At 41.1% G+C, this 21,645-nt stretch overlaps 2 protein-coding genes across 6 annotated transcripts in view; both read right to left on the reverse strand.

Annotated features, from left to right (window-relative positions):
- MYH11 (myosin heavy chain 11) overlaps positions 1 to 10,870 on the reverse strand; it is a 56,202-nt gene extending 45,332 nt beyond the window's left edge. For all 4 annotated transcript variants that reach the window (XM_085237116.1, XM_010719481.4, XM_085237118.1 and 1 more), the window contains exons 1-2: positions 10,754 to 10,870; positions 4,316 to 4,674 (exon numbers count right to left, since the gene is read on the reverse strand). In XM_085237116.1, coding sequence (XP_085093242.1) covers positions 4,316 to 4,657 — 342 coding nt within the window. In that variant the 5' untranslated portion in view covers positions 4,658 to 4,674; positions 10,754 to 10,870. The remainder of the gene's footprint in view (positions 1 to 4,315; positions 4,675 to 10,753) is intronic.
- Positions 10,871 to 16,356: 5,486 nt separating this feature from the next.
- Positions 16,357 to 21,036, reverse strand: CEP20 (centrosomal protein 20). 2 transcript variants are annotated; one of them, XM_085237122.1, is made up of 5 exons: positions 20,889 to 21,036; positions 20,300 to 20,497; positions 19,473 to 19,554; positions 18,452 to 18,591; positions 16,357 to 16,744 (listed from the first exon to the last, which is right to left on the reverse strand). In XM_085237122.1, the coding sequence occupies exons 1-5, from the start codon at positions 20,914 to 20,916 to the stop codon at positions 16,668 to 16,670; spliced, it is 525 nt and encodes a 174-aa protein (XP_085093248.1). In that variant the 5' UTR covers positions 20,917 to 21,036; the 3' UTR covers positions 16,357 to 16,667. The 2 variants fall into 2 exon arrangements, with proteins under 2 accessions (XP_085093248.1, XP_085093247.1); XM_085237121.1 differs by having other exon boundaries at positions 19,473 to 19,557.
- Positions 21,037 to 21,645: the final 609 nt, after the last annotated feature.

The raw sequence follows: 21,645 nt of genomic DNA on the forward strand, positions 1-21,645 counted from the left end.
GGAATGTTATTTGCTCAGGCAGATATCAAATTCTTAAATCTTAGATCAGAAGTTTGGGTTTATGTTGGGCATATAGCCACCATACAGCAGTAACGATTAATGTGAGTCTTTAAAAAAACTACTCCAGTTCCAAACTCTCTTATCAGAATGGCCATATACCTCCAATAAGCAACAATTTCTGTAAGAGATTCAAGAAAAAAATCTGTTTTATGTGTTCAGTTTACTGAAGGTATTGGCGTAAAAATGGATGCATAAACAAGCAAGAACACTGACACCAGCTGATGGCTATTCATCCAGCTGTTAGGTTTAAAAAACATCCTTTGTTTCAAGAAACTCCAACTTATTGAACTGGGAACAGAAATATTAGTGAGTGATAATAGATGAAGAGCCATATATTACAACAGTTACTAAAAGTAAGCAAAGTAAACAAACACAAAAAATAAATAAAGAAAAAGAAATGATAGTTGCAGCCCTTTAGCCAGCCTTTGGCTACTATTTTTTGAAATGACACCAGTCTGAAACAAATGGAGTAATGAACTTTTGTCCCTTATGACTTGGACATAAATTGTTTGGATTCCCCCAGTTCATGAGTGAGCGCTGCACTGCACAGTGCTACCTTGCCCTAACCTCAGAGCTGTGTCTAAGGACAGCTCAAGCCACCTCAGTTCTCCCACAGGAACCAGGATAGCACAGGACTGTAAAACGCCATCTCAAAGGCTTGGATCTGGGCACAGGGGTTTCCCTTTCCTGACCATATTAGGAAATGGCACAACACGGTCTCAGCACAGCCTGAGAGCTTTATATGGTACTGAGCAAACAGAGCGTCCATCAGCTCATGGCAGTGAGGTGCAGGTTGGGTGCCCCGCACTGGGCAGAACGTGTGGGCTGCTCCAAGCATCTGTGAGGGCACCTCCTACCTTTACAGCACTGTGACTGCATCTTTACTAGCTCTTGATGTCCCCAAGTTAAAACCTTTGGGGAGGGTAAATCACTGCTACGATGGCTTTTAATTGATGACAGAGTTCAGGACAAAGCTCTGTGCAATTGTGTTAAAATGAACTTTAGTGCTGTATGGTCAATACACTTGAAAAATGGCTATGTATCTTATATAAGCCAGAATGACCACTAGGCCCTTAAGGGAAGGATAATAAGATATGTTTTTCAGTTGAAGTAGTGCTATATATACTCAACTACTAATATCCAAGTAAGTAAAAGAATAAATTTTCAATTCAGGAAGTTACTTAGGTCTCACTTCACTGAGATTTTTAGATATTTTCCTGACTTTCATCATGCAAAGTCTAAATGTCTCTATATAGTTATTTACTTGCACGCCTAAGTGCCAACTTGGAGACACAAGAAGCAGATTTTTAAAGCAGGAAAAAATCATGGAATTATCACAGAATCATAGAATGGCCTGGGTTGAAAAGGACCACAATGATTATCTAGTTTCAATCCCCTGCTGTGGGCCGGGTCACTAGCCACTAGACCAGGCTGCCCAGAGCCACATCCAAAAAGAGCCTGAGCTGATGAAGTTTGGGCATCCCCATTTCTAACTAGACTGCAACTGATACCTCCTCTCACCTAGGGAGGTTAACCAGGGCTTGTGGCTTCACCACCACCGCTCTAGATGTTCTACAAAGATCTGGGGAAAACAGATTAATATAAACAGTGCTCTGAAGTCAAGTAAGCCAGTTAGCCAAGCATGGAGTTGAAAGCGGGATTTGAAATATCTGTGCCTTGGATTATTCTGCTGAGGTATGGCCTGTCCAGGGATGGAGATCTGCAGTCGTGTCCATCCCTGGAGAACCTGGGGGCAAGATCTGATATCTTAGGGATAGTTTCCACACAGGACTGCTGTCCTTTGAACATCACAACTGATGGTTAAGAGGGACTTATGCAAATACACACATCTGAGTTGTTAGTGCCTACATTTGGGCAGAAGTATCCCAACACTGGCTCCAACATCGTGTATAGTTTCCTATAGACAAACAATTTTACACCGTTGAGCAAAAGCTGAATGAATAGTGCCTATGAGTGCAGGTACAAGAAACTTGTTTATGCTCTCAAATCGAGTTTCTATTTTATTGATGCTTATACTGTCATTTTTGCTCTCATTTGTGTCTGGACAAAGCAAATTCTGCTTGTTCTCAGCAGTGTGAAATGTGAGTTAATGGCAAAGCACTTTTTGTTCTTTCTTAACTCCATCAAAGAAAAAGGTCAGGGTGTTCTTCCAGTGGTTGGTTAGTTTGAGTTATTGCACACTTTTTACTTCCTCTGATTTAATAATATTTACTTTAAATCTAAGGACAGATGATTTGCTGTGAGACTTTTTTTTTGCTTGTTTCAGCTAGGTTGAATTTTTTTTTTCTATAGCATAATTGGGAATCCCCACTTGCATCAGTGATGCTCTAAATGGAAGAATAATAAGGTCAAGTTTTCCTTGTATGTGTGGGATTCCAAGGCAGGCAGTGTAGGCAGCCAAGGCAAAGAGAGGAGATGGTGGTTTACAGTTTGTTTTGCAAGTAGATGAGAACAAAGCCAAAATATCTGTTTATATTCTTCCCACACGTTGTTTTTTTTTCCTAAAAGGTGTGACAGTGTGTAGTAGGACAGCCCTGTATAAGGCTGGACAATTTAAAACAGTTTTAGGTTTCCTGAAAATACTATTTCTATTACAAATCAGATTTTTTTTTTTTTTTTGTAACTGTTAATTGATCACTATTTTAAAATCTTGTTTCTTGAGAGAGAGAGAGAGAGAGAGAGAGAGAGAGAGCTTAATTTCAGATATACTTTCATGTTTGACTCCATGAAAACAAATTTTAACTTTTCAAAAGTGGATGATGCAAGTAAATGAACTTCCTGTAGGATTTCGGAGTGCCATTAAACTCCACAAAGTAAATGAACAGGAAGTCCTGAAAAATCTGGTCTTTTTTTTTCTTTCTAAAAAACAGACAAAAAACAAACAAACACACACAAAAAACCAACAACAACAAAAAAACCCACCTCCTTCTCATTTTATCCAACTATAATTCTAGTAATTCTTTTTAAATCTTGCAACAATGCAGAACATTTTCAGATAAATTCCATTTTAGTAATCAACATTTTGTGCTCTAGTATTATAATAGCACACAGCTCCCTCTGTTCACCTGTGGGCACAGAATCTAATAAATCTAAATGCTGAGAGCATGGAAGGTCTAGCTTCTTTCAAGCATCTTGATGACATGCATTCAATAGATTCCTGAAGGAAAGACCTTCAACTTTAGCTCTATTAAGTTATGCATAACAATTAAATGTTGGGATTTTTTTGTTTAACTGTATGTAATTATCTTATTTTCTGCTTCATTTCCTACCTTCCAATTTAGCATTCTTCAAATTAAAGAGAGCTCTATTCCTGTCTCTAGAACCCTGTTACTTAAGCTCTGTGCTTTCTTTCACTCATTAGTGGTCTGTCACGCAAGTAAAATTTCCATGGATTGAATCTGTTGGTTACTTCTCTACAGCATAACGTAGGGATCCTCCATGTGAAATGAAAGATAACAGCTAAATCCCATGGAAATTTCCTGGGTTCTTTTATTGTGCAGTTTGACGACTACTGATGCAAATTATTAATGGCAAAACATGATTATGTTACCACACTTGTGTGAAATGGGAAGCAGAGAAATCTGGGCCCTGAGTCACATGAACATAGAGTGATTAGAATTTATCCAGGCTTCTCTGATCTGTAAGTTGACCAACAAAGGGGAAAAAAGAAAGCCCTAATAGATGTGTATCTTTGAAGGATATGAGCACTCTCAATTGAATTACAGTGGGATTTTTCATTTAGTCAAACATAAGGTTTTATTCAAGCAGCCACCAAACCAGAACTTGTCCATTGCATTTCATTGGTAGTTTGCCTGGGAAAAGACTATGTAACCTGGCTTTTCCATGTGTTCTTTTTTGAAGTTACTGTTGGGGCATATGGACTGAAAATTTGATCAGATTTCCATTTAAGTCACGATGTTCAAAGCAGCAAGACTGCTGTTTAACTATCAGAGGATGCTCTCCAAGTCAATAATATCATTTCATAATTAGCAAAGTTTGGGGAAGAAACCCGTTATGTGTTTTAATTTAATTGAATAAAGAGGGAAAAGTAATAAAGCAGAAGAATTGTGGGAAAAAAAACATCACTGAAACACGTTTTTGGTTTAGGATCCTGTTGCTGAGAGATGTGTACTTGCATGCCAATGTTATACACAAATACTGTATCCCAGACAGCAGGTGGGATCCACTTTGTTTGTGATGGGACATGGTAGCATTCAAGATAAAATCTACTTACATAAATTAAGCCTGAGAAGTATCTCTCCCTTAGATTGTGCAGCACTGAAGCTTCATTGAGGCAAGTCAGCTCGGCCATGTCCTCCACTTTGGAGAACTTCGGAGGGTTCATCTTCTGGATATCATCCTTGCTCAGTGTCACTTTCTTTCCATTTTCCTGCAGTTCAACTGTCACCTCATCCCCTTTCTCTTCCTTGATACTTGCTGCTTCAAATCCATGTTTCTCTGATGGAACCCAAACCAGTTTCTTCGCTGACCAGTCAGCCTGGGCAAGAGGGTTGTTAACGAAGTTTTTGTCCACAAAGAGGAATTTCTCATCATCGCTGAGAGGTTTTTGAGACATTTTGACTCACTAGTTACCTGTTGAAGAGGCAAAATATTTTGCTTTAAAAGAGAAGTAAATGTGGAGGTGTTCCAAGCAAAACATTTTTACAGTATCTTTGCCATATGGTAGATCCTAAGTACTGCAAGTCCTGGGTCATATCTTACTTTTCCACACAGATATTGTTGGGTTTAAATACCTTAGAGAACCATATTTAAATGTCTGATCTCACTCCTTTGTTACTGTGTCTGAAATCGTCTAACTCAAAATCTTTAGGACACTAAACAAGTGAGGACTCCTGAGTTAATTACCCTCATTTTGTTTATATTGTACAGAAGACTGGAGAGAAAAGTAAGACACAGTTAGCACTTATGCAATTAGACTGTCAGGACTGCAGCAAGAGCACCATCTGAACAGCTTCTTCCAGCCTCATCTCTTATTCATCACAAAGTTAATTTAACTTCGATATATTCAAAAGTTACCACTGCTGAAATAGTGTTGGGTGTGTGCTGAAATACAAGCATAATAATGAAATAATTCATAGAAGAACAATTCCCAGGTTGTATTCCAGAAAGAACAGAAATAAACTTTTTCTTGCTAAGGACCATTCCCAATTGCTCTAATGCCATTTCATTTGGAGAAGAAAAAAGATTAAGAGAAGATCAAAAGAAAAAACTTGAAAGCAAACTCAAGAAAAAAAAATGCCACTGTAATCAGTAGTGCTGGTGAAAGAGAAGTAAGTTAGAGTTATTCTCTTTCTGTAGCTCAGACAATGAGAGCTGATCATTCATGAAGGGTTAATACCCACAACTTAAGAAGTGGAGAAAATAAAACAAGTTCTGAAGTTATATCAGTTATTAGATATCCTGAACTGTGATGCTCAGATTGGAAGGATGATGCATCTGTGTCATTGTGCACATGGGTAAGTTGCTGGATGTATCTGCTCTGAAGGTGGGAGCAATGGGAAGTTTTGGCTGTTTTGCACTGTGTTTGGGAGGGAGGAGGCAGCTTTTTTTTTTTTTTTTTTTTTGCCCTGGCCATTGGAAATCAAGATGTAGCTGCAGCAGCTGGGCTGATTGATGCCGGAGCATTCCTAAGTGTAGGATGTACAGTACTCAATGAGAAAAGGAGTAAACGGAGGTCTTGTAGTTTGCTACAGAGTAGGAAAAAAGTGGTGCTAGTCAGGAATCCTGCTGTGCAGCAGAGCAGGGAAGGCAGCTGTAGGGAGTGGGGAAGAGCGTGGCTGAGAAAAACATCTCCAGGAGACGGAGGCTGTTTCATTTCCTTATTGAGAGTGAATTTAATATTTACAGCATTCAAACAAACACAAGTCTTGAGGGACTTTGGAGAACTGACTGCTAAAGATGTCAGCAATGAACCCATAAGCAGAATGATATTTGCAAAGCCCAGCTCTGTGTACGAGGCCAAATGGACGCCCTGTACTCTGGGAGTATCAGAGAGTGGTTTCCAAATATTTGTCCCCAAAACCTTCCCACAGATTAAGATTGTTTTGCAAGGCCAAAGTGTGTGAGAGGTCTGAGAGACAAGTATGGATCATGCAGAAGGTGGCCTGAAGCTTAAAAACAAATCTAGGATTCTAGAAGTGCTGAAATGAGTTAGGTGATATCACAGTGAAATGCAGTGGAAATAGGATGCCCTGACTCTTTAAATTCCCTTGAAAAGGCTCACATCTAAAGAAAAAACAGCTTTCCTCTAAATGTACATGTCCTAGTGACACCTAACCTGGAAAAACTCCAGCAGGAAAGTTCACCCAAATCACTCGTGAGTGCTCAATGCGTGTGGTGAGGTGGGTAAGTGGGAGGAGAACTGAACAGGCTTGGTTCTGTGCATCACCACTCTCCATGCCTGGTGTTCCTTGCCCTGAGTCCCTGTGAGGAAGCCCTGTAGGATGTAGCCCTTTGCTGGCTCCCAGGGGACTCTTGGAAGAGAGCTGCAAGAGGAAACTATTTGACCTCTGTGCGGATTAAAGCAGAAAATGTTCCCTTGCTGCCAAGAGGGCTGGTAGAGCCGCACAGTTCCAATAATGGAGATGGTATTCTCTCCAGCAGAGCTTTCCAGCTGGCATCTGTAGGGTGAAGGGAGCTGGATGGAGGAACCATCCCCAGGGCTGCAGAAGCAGAGTTAGGGGAGCAGCAGAGATACCGTAGCCTCTGTTCCTGCTGCAGTAGCAGAGATACCCTATAGCCCCAGTAGCATGGAAGGAGATGCTGTGGAGAGATGAGAGGATTTTGGTTTGCCATAGACCCAGAGAAGAGAGCTAGAGGGAATTGCCCCAAAAGGTTGGATTGTGATCTCCTTGGGTAAGTTCCAAGTAGCAGCACATCTATATTGAATTTGATATTGCCATCAGAAACACCAGAAAATTACACTGAACTGCAGAGCTGAGTTTCATGGGATCAAATCCTGCTACTTGGAGGCTGCCTAAAAGCGATGATGGTGGAAATTGTCCTGACCATTCACCTAAAAAACTCAACCAAAGACGAAACAACTGGTCTGCTACAAAGTATGCCATCAGTGGGGATGACTCAACTGCTCTTTGCTTGTTGCTCAGGGACGAAGGAAGCTCTTTCCTGGTTACATAGAGCTTCCTGTGAGTAAAAAGTTTTGTACCTTGCATTTAAATTTCATCTTTCTGAAAATTAGGTGAGGTTGTAAGGTCTAAGAGATGGAATGACCTGCAAATCTTGGGAATATGAGTTTTTGTTCAGATCTAAGTACTGTACTTGACTGTTCATAGTCATGTATGATCCTGTGGATATTAGTTTAAACACGGTGAGAACAAACTCTCTACAAGAAATAGGGAATATTTAGTCTGAACCAAGGAAGAAACACTGATTTGACTAAAAAGATTTCATGAATGATGATCTGGAATCTGAGGACGAAGCTTGAGTAGTTGCTGAGTACAGCTGTAGTAAAAAGGAAATTCTGTTACAAAGTGTAGATTAATAAGCATGGTAACGACGTAAAGTTTTTTAAATGGAAGGTGCATAAGATGAGCATCACTGACTCAAGCAGATTTGTCCTAATGAGGTGCTGAAGCTTTCTGAATCAAAACTGGCAGTAAGCCTGCAGGTCCATCTTTGATCTATACCTACTGCAACTGGTCCAGCATGACTGATGTGGGGGAACTGGATAACGGAGAAAGAACATTGAGAATGCTGCCTGAGAAGGCAAAACTGAGCCAGCCTCTTTGGCCAGTCCCTGGGTTACATCCATAGAGCTGGCTAAGAGAAAAGGAGATTAAATATCTTTTCAGTGCAAACTTGGCATGAGGTTCTCATCTGTTCTTTCAGGAGGATGATAGCACAGATCTTCAGGGTAAGAGCAAAGCCTGTTCTGTACCCCGAAGTGAGCTATCCTGAAGAAAGGAGAAGGAAAAGCAATGATAAAAAATATTACTTACATGAAGGCTTTTGCCTCAGAAAGATGCCAAATTACACCAAGAGCTGGATGAATCTGCTTGTTCAAACTCCTAACATGCACAAACACAGGGGCATGCACACTTCCATTACTTATTTTCTATTCCTCCTTCTTCTGCCCTGCTGCTGATTTTCATTGTTCTTTCCCTTATAATGTCAATGATGGAATTTGAATGCTGTTTTTACAATTAGTTTATCCTGAGTATATTATTCCAAGAGCAAAGTATAAATATTTCCAGGAAGTGCTGTTTAATTAAAAGGTTATTGGCTACGCAGAATTGCCTCCTGGGTCAGAGCTTATAGGGACTGCTGTTATCCTAATGAGATAATAAAGGGCACTTCTCCCTTCCTCTGCAGGATGTGAATGTCAGTATAAAAGCTTATCATGGCTGTACAGGGAAGAATTATCCAAACAGTGGATTCATGCATGTGAATTATTTTCAGAAAACAAGTCATGCTCTCACAGTGGTTTCTGATGGAAGGATGTAGCCATAACCTGCATTTTGACTCATAATGCACTTACTGAGGTACAGTCATTTTGTGGAGGTCTTTTCAGGTTGCCTACCTTTCATTTTTCCAGTACTTACTGAATCACTCAACTGAGCATAGCTAAGCTAAGGGGAAAAATAATGAAAAAAAAATAATAATCCAGGGGGGAATCCTGATCAACTGATGTTCATTTTGGACTGGCTCCCCAGAGTTTAGCTTTATGACAGGCTACTGCAAGGCATCCCTCCTCTGGATGACCTTCTGCCTTTCCTTGGTCACTGGGGCCATCCCTCAAATGCTCACTCTCATCACAGACAATTTGATCTAATACAGAGTTATCATCAGTACATTTAAGGTTACTCAACAGCAGAAGTCTGCATTTTTAAGAGAGAGCATTTTCAGTAATTTCACAGGACCGGTTTTAATGCACTATCCATGTCTGAAAGTGACTTGGCCTCCTATCAGGTGTGCTCACCTCCCTTAATGCAAGTTAATATATAACTGATGGGATACTTGACAGCCCTTCTGCTGCTTCGGAGAAATTGGGCCAGGTTATTTGTGTTATAAACTGGAGAGAAGGGGAGGGTGAGGGGGGAAGGAAAAAAGATCTGAAGTCCATTATGTGGGGATAGATTCCTTCATAGGGAAAATACCAGCGACTTCCAATAGCCCCAAATATCATTCTATGAAGTAAATCAGATTCTGCATCAGAGTTCATAAATAAGCGCTATGTTAAGCAGGCTGCGCACAAGTTGGAAAGCTACCTCTCATTCTTTGCTTCTTCTAAAATTAACATACTAAAAGAAAAGCCAACAGATTTGCAACTATTAATTCTCAGTGAGTTATAAAGAGTTTGGATCCCTGCATACATCCATGCACGCTACCATATAAGGCGATGTTCTCCTCAATACTCACTGTTCCACAAAAATGTAATGATAACAAATTCAAAACAAATACCTTTTAGGGACTAGCATGTCAATTGCAAATGAGATAATAAAAATCATTGTTTACATCTAAGCGAATACAGCCAGAGGAGTACCATGCAGTAATGAAGTGACTTCTTAGGCAAGTGCTTTGCCCTCTGAGGCTTTGTCCTTTTGGCCTCTGTGTTAGAGGGAAATGAGAGCTTTGGGGGCTTGGGAAGCCAGACCAGGCACTGCATCCTCCTGCAAGCTGCCTGCCAGGGCCAAACCTTGAGGGGAAGATGTGGGCTTGCCTTCATACAATTGTACTTTAGGAAAGGTTTCACTGAGAGATATATATTAGATAATCATGGAAAACTTCTGATTTTCCTTATATTTAAAATATCTCAAATTGCTTCTTCCTTATAAACACATGTACACCTCTCCCATATCTACACAAATACATATATTTATATATATGCATACACACATATATACATATGTATGCGAAAGAAGCCAGGTAACTTCTCAGATGACATTGAAGCCACTTTCTATACTGCCATCTACTGTCTTCTTAACTTACTGGCAGTATTTTGTTGAAGATAGAAGTTTGTTTCTTTATTATTCCTTTAAAAAAGAAAAAAAGGTGTGAAAGTTGCATTTGAAATTACTTATATTAGTCTATCAGATAAGCTTCACTTCAAATTGATTTCCAGCATATTAAAAATGCACATACACAATAGCAAGGTACTTCTGTAAAAATATTTTGATTTCCTCTCCTAGTCTTTAAGTGTTTTTTTCTTGTTTAAAGAACCAGCTGACAGGCGAATGAGACTATCTGGTAATACATTCATTGAGCAGCTTAGAATTGCACTGCAAAGGTTTATCTGGTGGGTGTCTTCCATACGCAGTGCCCCACTGCAGCATAACAAGGTGCAAGCCTGCACTTGCTGCAGGCTCAGTGCAGCCAGTGCTCGGTTTGGCAATGGCAGTGTTAGAAGTAACTAAGGACCAAGCTTGGTTTATGCATGCTTACAAACGGTCATTGCTCTAGCATATTTTAAGCAGAACCCAATTAGCAGCACACAGCTCAGGAGAAGCCATTTGAGCAGAGGTAGGTCTGCTTCTCTTTCTGCTTTGCGTGCTACCTGTAGGGTCATTCACTGCAAGTCTTGTCAAAGTAGCACAGTGTTCAGCTCACCACCCCGCTCCATTCCAGCGTGGCAGCACCCAGCCCCGACCCAGCAGGGTGTGCTGCCCCCTCCTCTCCCCCTCCCCATACTCACAGTTGTCCGAGTAGGGCAGCAGGGAGGGAACTGGAGAGTCAGGAACCTGTACAGCCACCAGCCGGGACAGTCCGAGTCCTCGCAGCCTTCACTGCCTCCCTATATAGAGGAGGAGAATCTTGTCAGTGGGGAGGGGCCCAGCAAACCACGTCCTGCTGGAAAATCCTCCCAGTACCTGGGTTAAAACACCCGATCTCAGACAAGGAGCTCATTGCCAACAGGCCCAGCCCAGGACTGCTACCCATGCCCCCAGCTGCCCTTCAGCAAAGCAAACGGGTCTGAAATCCCTTGTTTTTGGGAAGGCCTCAAGGGGTGCCCTCAGGTTCAGAGGCTTTTGCTTGGAGGTGCAACTCTTTTAACTCCTTCCTGCCTTGGCAGCATCCTCACCTCTCCGCCCTGCCGAGGGTAAAGGACAGACCCTGGTCCTGTGGGGCACAGGGAGCTCCCACCTACCTCAGTGCCTTTTCTTGGAGCTGAGTGGAGGGGCAGCTTGGTGTGTGTGTGGGGGACATTCCTGATGTGGCAAGGGGTGTTGGTGGCTCTGGGGTCTCCACGTGTTTCTGTGATACTGGGCAGCAGGGGCTGGTGTCAGCTCCCTTGCCCCTGGGTATACAAGGGATGTTTCCCAGTTTCCCAGCAGATTTGCCAAAGTTTCTTTTGCCAGCCAGCATGCAGCAAAGTTTCCAAGAAAGCACCGTAAATACATTTTCATATATGAGAAATACCTCCCTCTGTCCATAAATGGAAGAAGAGAAATGATAAATAGCTGAGGGGGAACAGCCATGGGGATGTGGTGGAAAGAGTGGGCAGCAGCACTGTGTGAGGGGGGAGAGGAGGATAGGGAGTGTGAAACCAGCCCTGGGGCTGGGAAGGGATCTGCTCCTTGTCAAACCTCCCTCACAACCCTGAAACCCTGCCTGTCCCCCCTCCTCCTGCCATGAGTAGCCAACAGCCTTGTGCAGAGAGACCTGGGGATGGAGACATCCCAAAAAGGGAAAGTAGGATCCTCTAGGAATTCCCATCAACATGCCAAACACAAAATACCGAAACATCCCCCTCTCAGCAACAGACTAAATATGGTGTATACCCAAAGGATCAGAGCATGGTCCTGGCTGAAATAATTTCTCTTGACAACAGTCGTGTCTAAAAAATATGCTCTGCTGGGGAAAATGGATGAGACTCATATTGGTCTTGGCATCCTAGAAAAATACCTACGTGGGGAGGCTGGGCTGGAAGCTCCAGTGTAAGCACCAGTGCCTGCAGGTGTGATGGACCACATGGACCATCAGACCCTGTTTCCAACACTGGACAGTGATGAGCAAATCTAGGCAAACAGGAGAGAGTGGAAGAATATCGGGGCTCCTTCCCCATCACATTGCAGAAATTCCAGCTGTATTATAAGAAGCTGGTGAAGACTCCATTTGCTCATGCAGTTACATGGTTTCAGCCTTTGCATAAAACTGGAGGGTCTGCCTCAGGAGGTGGGGGCTGCACTGCACTGCAGTCCAGCAAAGCCCTGTCCAGATGAGACTCGTGTGTGTGTGACTGGGTTGGAACGAAGCCGGGAGAAATGATATCCAGATGTCAATCGAAGAAGCTCGCCCTTGTTAGCAGAAAGCTCCTCACTGTGAATTTACCAATTCATTTTGCAGTTTCTCTGTTGCAAGTGTTGCTTTTACATAGGAACGTAATGAACAGAAAATACTGAAATGCAAGGGGATCCTCTGAAAAGCATGATCTTTTTGGCATTCATCACAGTTATCCCAAGAAGCTTCTTGTAAACCTACCCAGCTGTTTCACAAAACCAGATGCATTTTAATAGTAGCTTAAAAAGGAGTGGAAATTATTCCTGCTGGTTCGCAAACCACTGCATGTGCACATGCAGGCTTGGTGCCCAAGTAGTGTGTTTAAAGAGGCAGTGATTGAGGGTGATATATGATGTGACATTAAACCGAGCTGGAAAGTTTGAAAAAATATTCCTGCTGTGCTTGTAACAGTTGCACTTTTGAGCTGTGTGGGGTAGGAAGTGGTAAGTGTAAGCCTGGTTTCAACCTTCTTTTACAAGTCAGCATAAGAATACACACACTAATTAAATACCCTGGTTGGAGTTTCCCTGTTGCTGTTGTACTTCTTAAACTGAAGGTGCATCAGACTGAATGCTGTGGAGTCCCAGTGGACAGTGTTTTTCTTATAACAAAACAAGCTTTATTTAACTGCCTTTTTAAAATTTACTTTTCTAGGAATAATAAAGCCCATCCTTTAACTGTCTCCTGAATCTGTACAGTAAATGTTGTACTTGGAAAAAAAGAGGGCTTCAGAGGGAAATAAATGAGCTTTCAGCTGCCTCACCATGTGTAACCTGAATCGCAGACAGGAGGAATACATCATGGTGATAAGTTAGGTTCTCAAATAATGTGTGTCAGGCAAGCAAACTGTTTGTTTAGAAATGATTTTACTTAAAAATCAACTATATTTCTCTAAGCTGGTGTGCAGTGGGAACCAGAGTGGTGCTTTTGCAACAGGAGAGGCAGTCTGCATCCAAACCAGAAACAGTTAATGACATGAGGAGTCTAACATGGCAAAGGAGTCAGGAACTGCTCAGGGTAAACGTGCTCAGTACTGGACTCAGGTCGAAAGAAGTGTGTGAGGCAGAGATGTCAATTCTTCATCGGCTGCTACTGAAAGGGCATTTTTTCAAGAGTGAGCAAATATTTTTGGTTTTTTTTTCTTCCTAAACATAATCACCAACTGGTAATCACTCCTCCGGAAAACCAATCTACTAATACCAAAAGTCAGCTTGATACAGAGTGTGCTCAGGAAGGAAAGTGCAACTGAATCCTTGGGGCTTGTTGATAAAGCTTACAGAAAAAGTTCTACCATGCACAACAGGAACAAATCCCTCCAAAATAGCACTTGGAGTATGCACACAGAGTTTCCTCTAAATTTAGGGGAGAGCAAAAATTTGCTTTTAAAGAATCTTTTTGAAACTTGTGGATCAAGTTCTTCCAAAGTGCTTTCCAGATCTGATATCCACACCAAGCCATGCTGGCTCCTTGTCACCTCCACTTTTGATATCGCACTCAGACGAAGAACAGCCTCTTTTGATGTAACCCCCATGCATAACAGTCTCACTTACTGTTCTAACTCTGATAAAATTCAGAAATGCATTCTGCTCATCAAAAATGTGGAACTTCTAAATCCTTGTATCTTTTTCTCATTTTCTGGTATCAGTAGAAAGAATGAGGGCGCTCAGTGCAAGATGTTACAGTCTGTAATTTAGCAAGACAGAACTTCTTAAGTTGCTTGAGAAAATTTGTTTGCTCACCTAGAATTAAATTGCATCTAGAATCTGAAGTTGCAACTGTGAATTACTTTCATCTAAATACCAGCCTAGCATAGTTGAAACTTCTAAGGAATGTTTTTTTTCAAGTGCATCCATTTTGTACAGAATTTGCACCTCCTCTTCTTAAGCAAATAAAGGCAGTCCAGCACTCATAGAACTCACTGCATGTCCACATCTTGAAAGATCATATTCCAGGTTCTCTTGGGACAAATGATAGATATTAATAATTAGGCCAGTATATTTTCATAGACGTATTTCAAAGCTTCGTTATACAAATAAATGCCATGGACAATACACTTTAATTTGATTTTGCTTGTACAATGACTTTACTTTCAAATAAGATTATTCCAAAACTCCAAATCTGTAATGTGATGGTATTAAGATGATGCTTTGTTTGTTGCACAACAAAGCAGACACACTGACTCCGGCTCCTGTACCAGCACAGCATCTTGACAATGGACAGAAGCTGCAGTTCCCAAAGAAAATGGTTTTAGTTTTCTATTTTAAACAAATTTCTACTCTGATTTCAGATATACACCTTTACCTCAAAGCTTACTGAAGCACACCCTTGTAACAACCTCTGCTTTCATGGCTGTGGAGACAAAGAGCACGCTGAGCTGTGTTACTGGGGAAGGTCAAGTACCAAACTTCCCCTTATCTTCTTTCACGAGAACAAAAATTGTATTTAATTTCAGCAGCTAAAATTCCAGGCAGCTCCATGGCACCTGAGCAGCTTCTGTACAATCTAAGGTGGGAAGACAGAAAGCAGACACAATGGCTTTGGTTACCCTGGCAGATTTGCATAGCATAGAAGGTTGTGGCTTCTGTTTTTCCTTGCCCTTGAAAAGACAATTCAAATTCCAAATACACTTCGACCCACTATGTTATGAGAAACAGAAAAATAGGTTATGGACAAACTTAAGCTCTGGAAAACCAGAGTTCAAAATTCAGGAGTTTCTGTGGCTAGAGCAATCATATTCATGCTCTTTCAAAGTTCATTTCTGCAAGTTTCCATAGAGGCACTTCCAGCTCATTCCAAAATGAAAGTCATTCATAAATAACTTAAAGACTATTTTTCTGCTGTACTGTTAGAAAAATGAAGAAAGAGAACAGTGATTTGTACAAGTGTGGCAGGAAAGAGCCCCAGCAGCAAGGCAGCATCCCATGTAGGTTTTATACAGATAGCTCTTCATCTAAGTGGTTGAATGTGCTATTGGTGGTGGTAACAGCAAGCATTGAGGGCATACACAAATTTGCTTGCTTCACCCAACAGTCAGTTATAATTGATGCAAAGCTACCAAAGATTTAAAGATGGATTTGATTAAGATAAATTTGCACACATCTTCTCCTCTTGGAAACAGTCCTGAGATACTTACTTATAAATAAGCAAATGGGGAGCTATCAGCATTGCCAGTCACACAAAGGGGATGAGCTCACTCCTGAGCCTGGAAATGGATGAAAGTAGCTTCTCCTTTAAAGCCGTAGCTGTTCTCTGCAATTTCACATTAAAGTAGAGCCTAGGCTACTTATCAAAATAAAAAAATACCTACAATGCTAAAATCAAGACTAAGGAAAAACATCATAGGGACTGTACAACTCTGGGTCCTTTCAGTAAAATTTGCAAACTGTACATTAACTTCCCCAAACGTTTGCAAACTGTACATTAACTTTTCCCCAAACGTCTGCTGTACCATTTATTTAACAATTACACAAAACTACTCTCAGTACCACTGGGAACATTAGCATGCATCTTAATTTGTTAAAAAGAAAAAATAGATTATGTGGTATTTTTTTATGCACCACTACACGTCTACTTCTATCAATAAAAACATCCAAATATCTCAGCTAAAAAAAGTCCTGGGAATCAGTAATTAACTATCAACTTCATTTTTAATTCTTCCTGCCTTTACTTTCATGTCATTTGGGAAGAAACCAAAAGTTCCTCCCCCGTCCCATATACTTAGTGTTACACTGTACAATTTATAGCAACTCCAGATGGAAAAGAGTTACCCTTGTTTGTTTGCTGGCATGAAGATAAATATAGTCCTTGTTTCTGGAGAATTTCAAACAGCTATTCCTTCAAAGGACTGCAATTTTCTTTTCAAATTTATTTTCCCATACTTATCTAAGAGTAGCAGGTGCTTATCCTTAAAGAAAAATAATTCCAAAATTATTTCAAATACCCAACACAATAAAACTGACCAAAAATATTCAGATACCAGAAAAGGTATATGAAGACATAAAAATAAAAGAGCAGAAATTATAAATATCTAGTAAATTTTTATTTTAAAATATAAAAGAAATATTTTTTAGTCCTAATTCTAGACACAGGCTTGACTAATCTGATTTTATATACAGTTTTCCTTCTATCTTCTGGAGGAAGAATGCCTTTTTGCTAATATTTTTTCACTGGCAGGAATAATGACTTGGTCTTCCTGTCTCATGGGGAACTCTAACAAATGGAAATGGTCCCACTGGACACAATGGAAAAATTTACATAATGAAGAATTTCATAAATTAACTCTCCAACAGCTTTACAGGATAAGTGAACATATGAAAGACGTCATCACATCATCTCTTTATGCTTTGTAGAACAAGAGGCTCTTCAATGCTCGTGCCAGCCATCCTTCCTGGTTCTGGAATTCTATCTAAAAATGAAAAATAGGCATAAATGTTTTCACACATTTGGAGAGCCAAAGATGCAATTGTTACTAAGAATTTTGATATGGAATATCATCATAGCAAGCTCAATTTTACGACTGTGTTTTTTCATCCAACTGCATGACCAAAGATTGGATCTCAGATTGCTTCAACCCAGCTCTAAAGAAGTCAGTTAACAGGAACATCTGACTGCTACTTGTATTGAGATCCCTGTTCTGTGTACCAGTTTACTTGAATATTCATTCAACAACATAAGCAAGAAGGACAATTTCTAATAGGAAAAGCAAGTTAGATGTTAAATACGAGACTGTGAAGGCTGAGTATATGAATTGACTTGATTACCTTTATTTCTGATAGGAATAAGAATCTTCTAACAAAAAAGATTAGTTATAGCAGCTTTGGTACTGACATTTTATGTCTTCAGCCCCCTCTACTGGCAGAAGAGCAACTGCATCATCTTCATCAATTCAGTATTAAGAAAAGGTGCTTATCCAGTTCCTCCTTTATGCTTTTTAGATACTGTAATAATATCTTAGACTTCAGATTTTTTCAAATTTCTGGATACAAAAGGAATAGGTGGTAGTACTATGATGATAATATTAAATAGTCCAAAATCCCACAGAGCAGAAGGTGAAGCAATATGCCAAACAGAATCCTTGAAAGGGAAAATAAAGACCAACAATCCCTTTCATTTTGTAGCTTAGGCAGTATTAATAGTAACCAAGCAGAGAACAGGAAGGGAAATAAGATTTAGCAGTGTCCTATGGATCAGTGAAGTTGGAGCTTAAGTTTCTGCAGTCAGTGGGATGTGAATTAGATCCTCAGAAAGATTTATTCCTGTACACAGAACTGGCAGCTCAAACGTTATGAATGTTCTATAGAAATTATTAGAACAGATGAGAATATTCCACTATTTAATTTATCTTACTAAGAATCTGTGTTAAAATTTCTGTTTTAAATCTCTAGCTGACCCATTCCAGATCTGTAGTTGTGTAAGGAAGTACGGTTTGGCCAGTTTAACTTTAATGAAAACGGGAAAACAATTTGTTAGGTCCAAATTTAAATGAGTTTTCAGTTTTTCAAGGTCCAAAAGAATTAAAAGAATAAACCTAAACAATTTGGATTTCTCTGCTTCCCTTTACTCTAACAGATAGCTGCAGCTAACAATCAGTAACAAGAGCTTTGCAGTACCTTTTACACTGCAAAAAAGTTACACACATTTTGCTATCCCTGATTTTTTAAAATGCCTGCTTTCTAAAAAAAAAAAATCCATTCCAATAAAATATCCATCTATCTTTCCATTTGTGAGGGCAGTCAGATTTGTACACATTACATAGCATTAACATACCAACAGAAGAGAAGCAGACTTGAGAAGTTGTCTAAATTGGACACTTATTTAAATAAAGGAACATAAAGAGGTAATTTTAGAAATCAGAAGTTACATCTAGTAGGGCATTCCTTAAATGAATATATGAGCAAGAGGGATGGGCCAGATGGCTTAATGGTATTCTGGCATATAAACAATGTCTTACTGAAGAATTTTTTCTATAAAAAAGGTTTCTGTACAAAACATTCCTTGTACAGAGAAGGAAGTACCCTGTGTCCACTCGTGTTTATGCATTTATCAGCAAATCTAGCTCACAGAAAACCTAGCTGCAAATAAAACTTCCGTGAAGATGGATACTCAGACCAACCTTTTTGATTCCTCTCAGTAGATGGTTTGGCAAGGTTCTGCCTTGGATAACTCAGCAAAGACACCTTTGGAAGAGTACTGTGGGTACTTTCTTCTTTACCATGGTGTAAGAAATGCGATATAATTCCATATAAGAGAGGTCTGCTCAAGGCAAAAATCACAAAAGCCATCTATGAAATATATTAACTGCTGAGCATTTAGAAAAAAAAAAAAACAACCAATAGCTTCTCCTCAGAAGTTCTTACACCTTAATGTTACTTCTAAGAATGTTCAGATGTTTTCAGAGTAATTACTTAAAATTAATTATGGCAAATGCAATTATATAAATAAGAACAGGCATAAGCCACCCCTGAAGACAACCCCTCTCCCATAGCCTGCACTAAGGGATGTTCTCAACTGAACTTCAGATCACTTGTAAGCAAAGAATCAGAGCATACAAAGCACGAGTACAGAGCCATGTTACCATGCAAATTAAACACCTGACCAGTGGGCTACTGGCTTGAGCACCAACATGTATCCCAAACTAGAATTTTACTAAGTGTGAGTCAGATTCTGTGGGCCCAAGCTACAGGGCATCACTAAACATGTTTAAACCTGCTTCTGTACCCTCGCTAACAAACATAGTTGCATCAGAGCACTGTGAATTTATATCTTATCTCACAGTGCAATAATCTTTTTACTGCTTTGCGTATCAACTCGGTAATGTGTAAAGAATATGTTTTCTTCTTTTGATTAAAAAGAAGACTGAAGTGGTAAGAGACTCAGGCATGCAATTACAACAGCTTGTGAACATATTCTGTAGCATTCACAGAATGTAATGCTAGCTGAGAGTATGATTGAAAATGGCTCCATGTTTGACACGTTTGACACGTCCATGTTTGTGCACTTGAATCCAGCATGTTTAGAGCAGTTGTGTGATCTAGTCATATTGAGCTGGTGACAGAACATTTATATGTGATTTATACAAACACAGTGAAGACATATGTGCAGAGTATATTGTGCGTTCCAAAATCAATCCTTACACTGATTTCCCATTTGCATCTTCAATGATGTTCAGCTCCTTGACAAGAAACTGTCTATCCAAGGGCACTTCAGGCTGGCCAGCTTCTGGAAAACAGATCATACACTCGTACAGCAAATGCAATTACCGCCTCTAAGGCCAATTACAAAACTTAAAATTTTAAATACAAATTAGAGCTACCAGTTAAATGCTGTAGCTCTCAAATATCAGAATTTTAGCATATCCACTATCAATTAATTGCAGTTGTTAAAAAATGCGGGCCTTCTTCATATCCTTTTCTGTATCTAGCTGAGGACTGATAATCACACCTCTGACAGCTTATGTGCCTGAAATCAGACTATCAATTACTTTAATACATTAGTTTAAATTATTCCTCAATTTTGTTGGTTTGTTTGATTTCCATTTTTTAAAATTTTGCTAATAGCCACTGAGAAATTGCAATACACATTTTATATGTACATTATTATTATTTATATGTACATTTTAAAAATGTACATTTTTCAAAACAAAAGCACTTGTCTGGCAAGGTGTTTCAGTTTTGTAGGCTGCTGGCAAACTTTTTTGCTCTTGCATTAACTGATCTGCCAATGTAAATGCTGTTTACCTCAAGGATAAGCAACAGAGAACACATTTTCTTAAAAACTAATGGTATAATTTGGCGTAACACTGCAAATAATGCAGCAGAGAGGGTGTTTGCATTCTATTTGTTTCCAGGGTTAGCCAAGATTGCAGAGATTGCACAGTTTGTTCCCACTGTTTCAGTAGTTACTCAACCAGCAGTGAATACCAATTACAGCAGCAGTGACACCACAAACTCGGCCCCAGTACCTGCAGTGAGCACAGATGCTGCGTATTTGTACTTGTTGAACTCCAGGTATTCACGGATCAGCTCATTGATCAGGAGGTTCTCATGAGACAGCGGTGGCCGTGGTTCACTCTGGTCATCCAACGCGTTGAACACCTCAGCTCTGATCCTCGCTTTTATTTGCCCCAGGGCTCCTCTTTTTTCCAGTGTGTCCTTTAAAACTGTTACCATAAAAACTCAGTTAATATAAACCCAAATGTGCTCGAGCAGCATTCATTGCCCACAATACAAACATAATTCCATAGTCGTGGTGAAATTAAGATATCCACGCCCGTGGATGGATCACTGAGTGACAGAGCGGTACTGTTAGATACTGACAGGTACTGCCTACAGATGGAGGCGTTAAAGAAACGTGGGGAAATGTTTCCAAACGAACAACGGAGCGCCTGAGGCTCAGGGCAGTCCCGTCACTCCCAACGCCCTGCGTGAGGCGAGCGGCCAGCAGCTCCGTTACCGCTCGGGACGATCCGAGGCCGCCCGTCCCGCCCGCGGCCCGAGGAGCGTCCGCAGCCCCTCAGCGCTCCCGCCCGCTCGGCGTCCCACGGCCGCCACCTGCTTTCAGCTCCGCTATCGTTGCCATCGCCCAACCGCCGCGGCCCTGACCCGGATGCGACAAACGGCCGCCGCCAGTCAGACACTGCGCAGGCGCAGAGGGCAGCGGCGGGCGTCCGCTGTCCCCGCCTCTCAACGCCCGCCGACCAATCGCGCTGCGCGGCGGGCGCTGAGTGACGTGAGAAGGGAGACGGAGTGCTGGGGCGCGCGCTGTCTGAGGCGTTGCCTTGGCGGGAGCGTCTCGCTGAGGGCACGGGAGGGCTGAGGGCGGGGCGCTGTTGCACGGGGAACGGCTCCCAGCGCCGGGCGGTACCCTGTGCTACCGGGATGTCCGCTGGCAAGGGCAAGCCGGGATAAACAGTACGCGGTGCACACGTGTACGCGGAATTACCCTCAGATAGGTATCTTGGGGCGTGCGAGCGGAGGCTGAGGAAGGACGTTCTGGCATTGCTGTAGTGTTTTCCGCTCTAATTTAAAGGGCGTCAGTGTGCTTTCTTTTTTTTTTTTTAAACAAAAAGAGTGAAGAGAGTCCCTCCCTGGAGAGTTTTGCTCGAGGGCTCTCAAAGATGAACTTTCCATGCACCAAAAACCAGATTCCAGTTAGAAGAACTTGGCTGCAGCCATGCAGTGGGGTTGTGTGAGGCTGTAGAGGGCTCTGGTGTGGGTTTGGTGCTGGCGTGCCGTGCCTCGCCTTGCTCTGATGAGCTGACAGTGTTTGCTTTGTGGATGATGAAGTGTTTTCCAGAGGAAATGCAGT

This window comes from Meleagris gallopavo, chromosome 16, assembly GCF_905368555.1.
Source record: "Meleagris gallopavo chromosome 16, MGAL_WU_HG_1.1, whole genome shotgun sequence".
Classification (NCBI taxonomy): Eukaryota; Metazoa; Chordata; class Aves; order Galliformes; family Phasianidae; genus Meleagris; species Meleagris gallopavo.

Excerpts from the sequence above, each read along its gene's own strand:
- CEP20 (XM_085237121.1), bottom strand. The coding sequence starts at position 20,916 with ATGGCAACGATAGCGGAGCTGAAAGCAG. Across the intron at positions 20,498-20,888 it reads GATAGCGGAGCTGAAAGCAG|TTTTAAAGGACACACTGGAA; the intron begins GTGGCGGCCGTG and ends TTATGGTAACAG. Across the intron at positions 19,558-20,299 it reads AGCATCTGTGCTCACTGCAG|AAGCTGGCCAGCCTGAAGTG; the intron begins GTACTGGGGCCG and ends TCTGTTTTCCAG.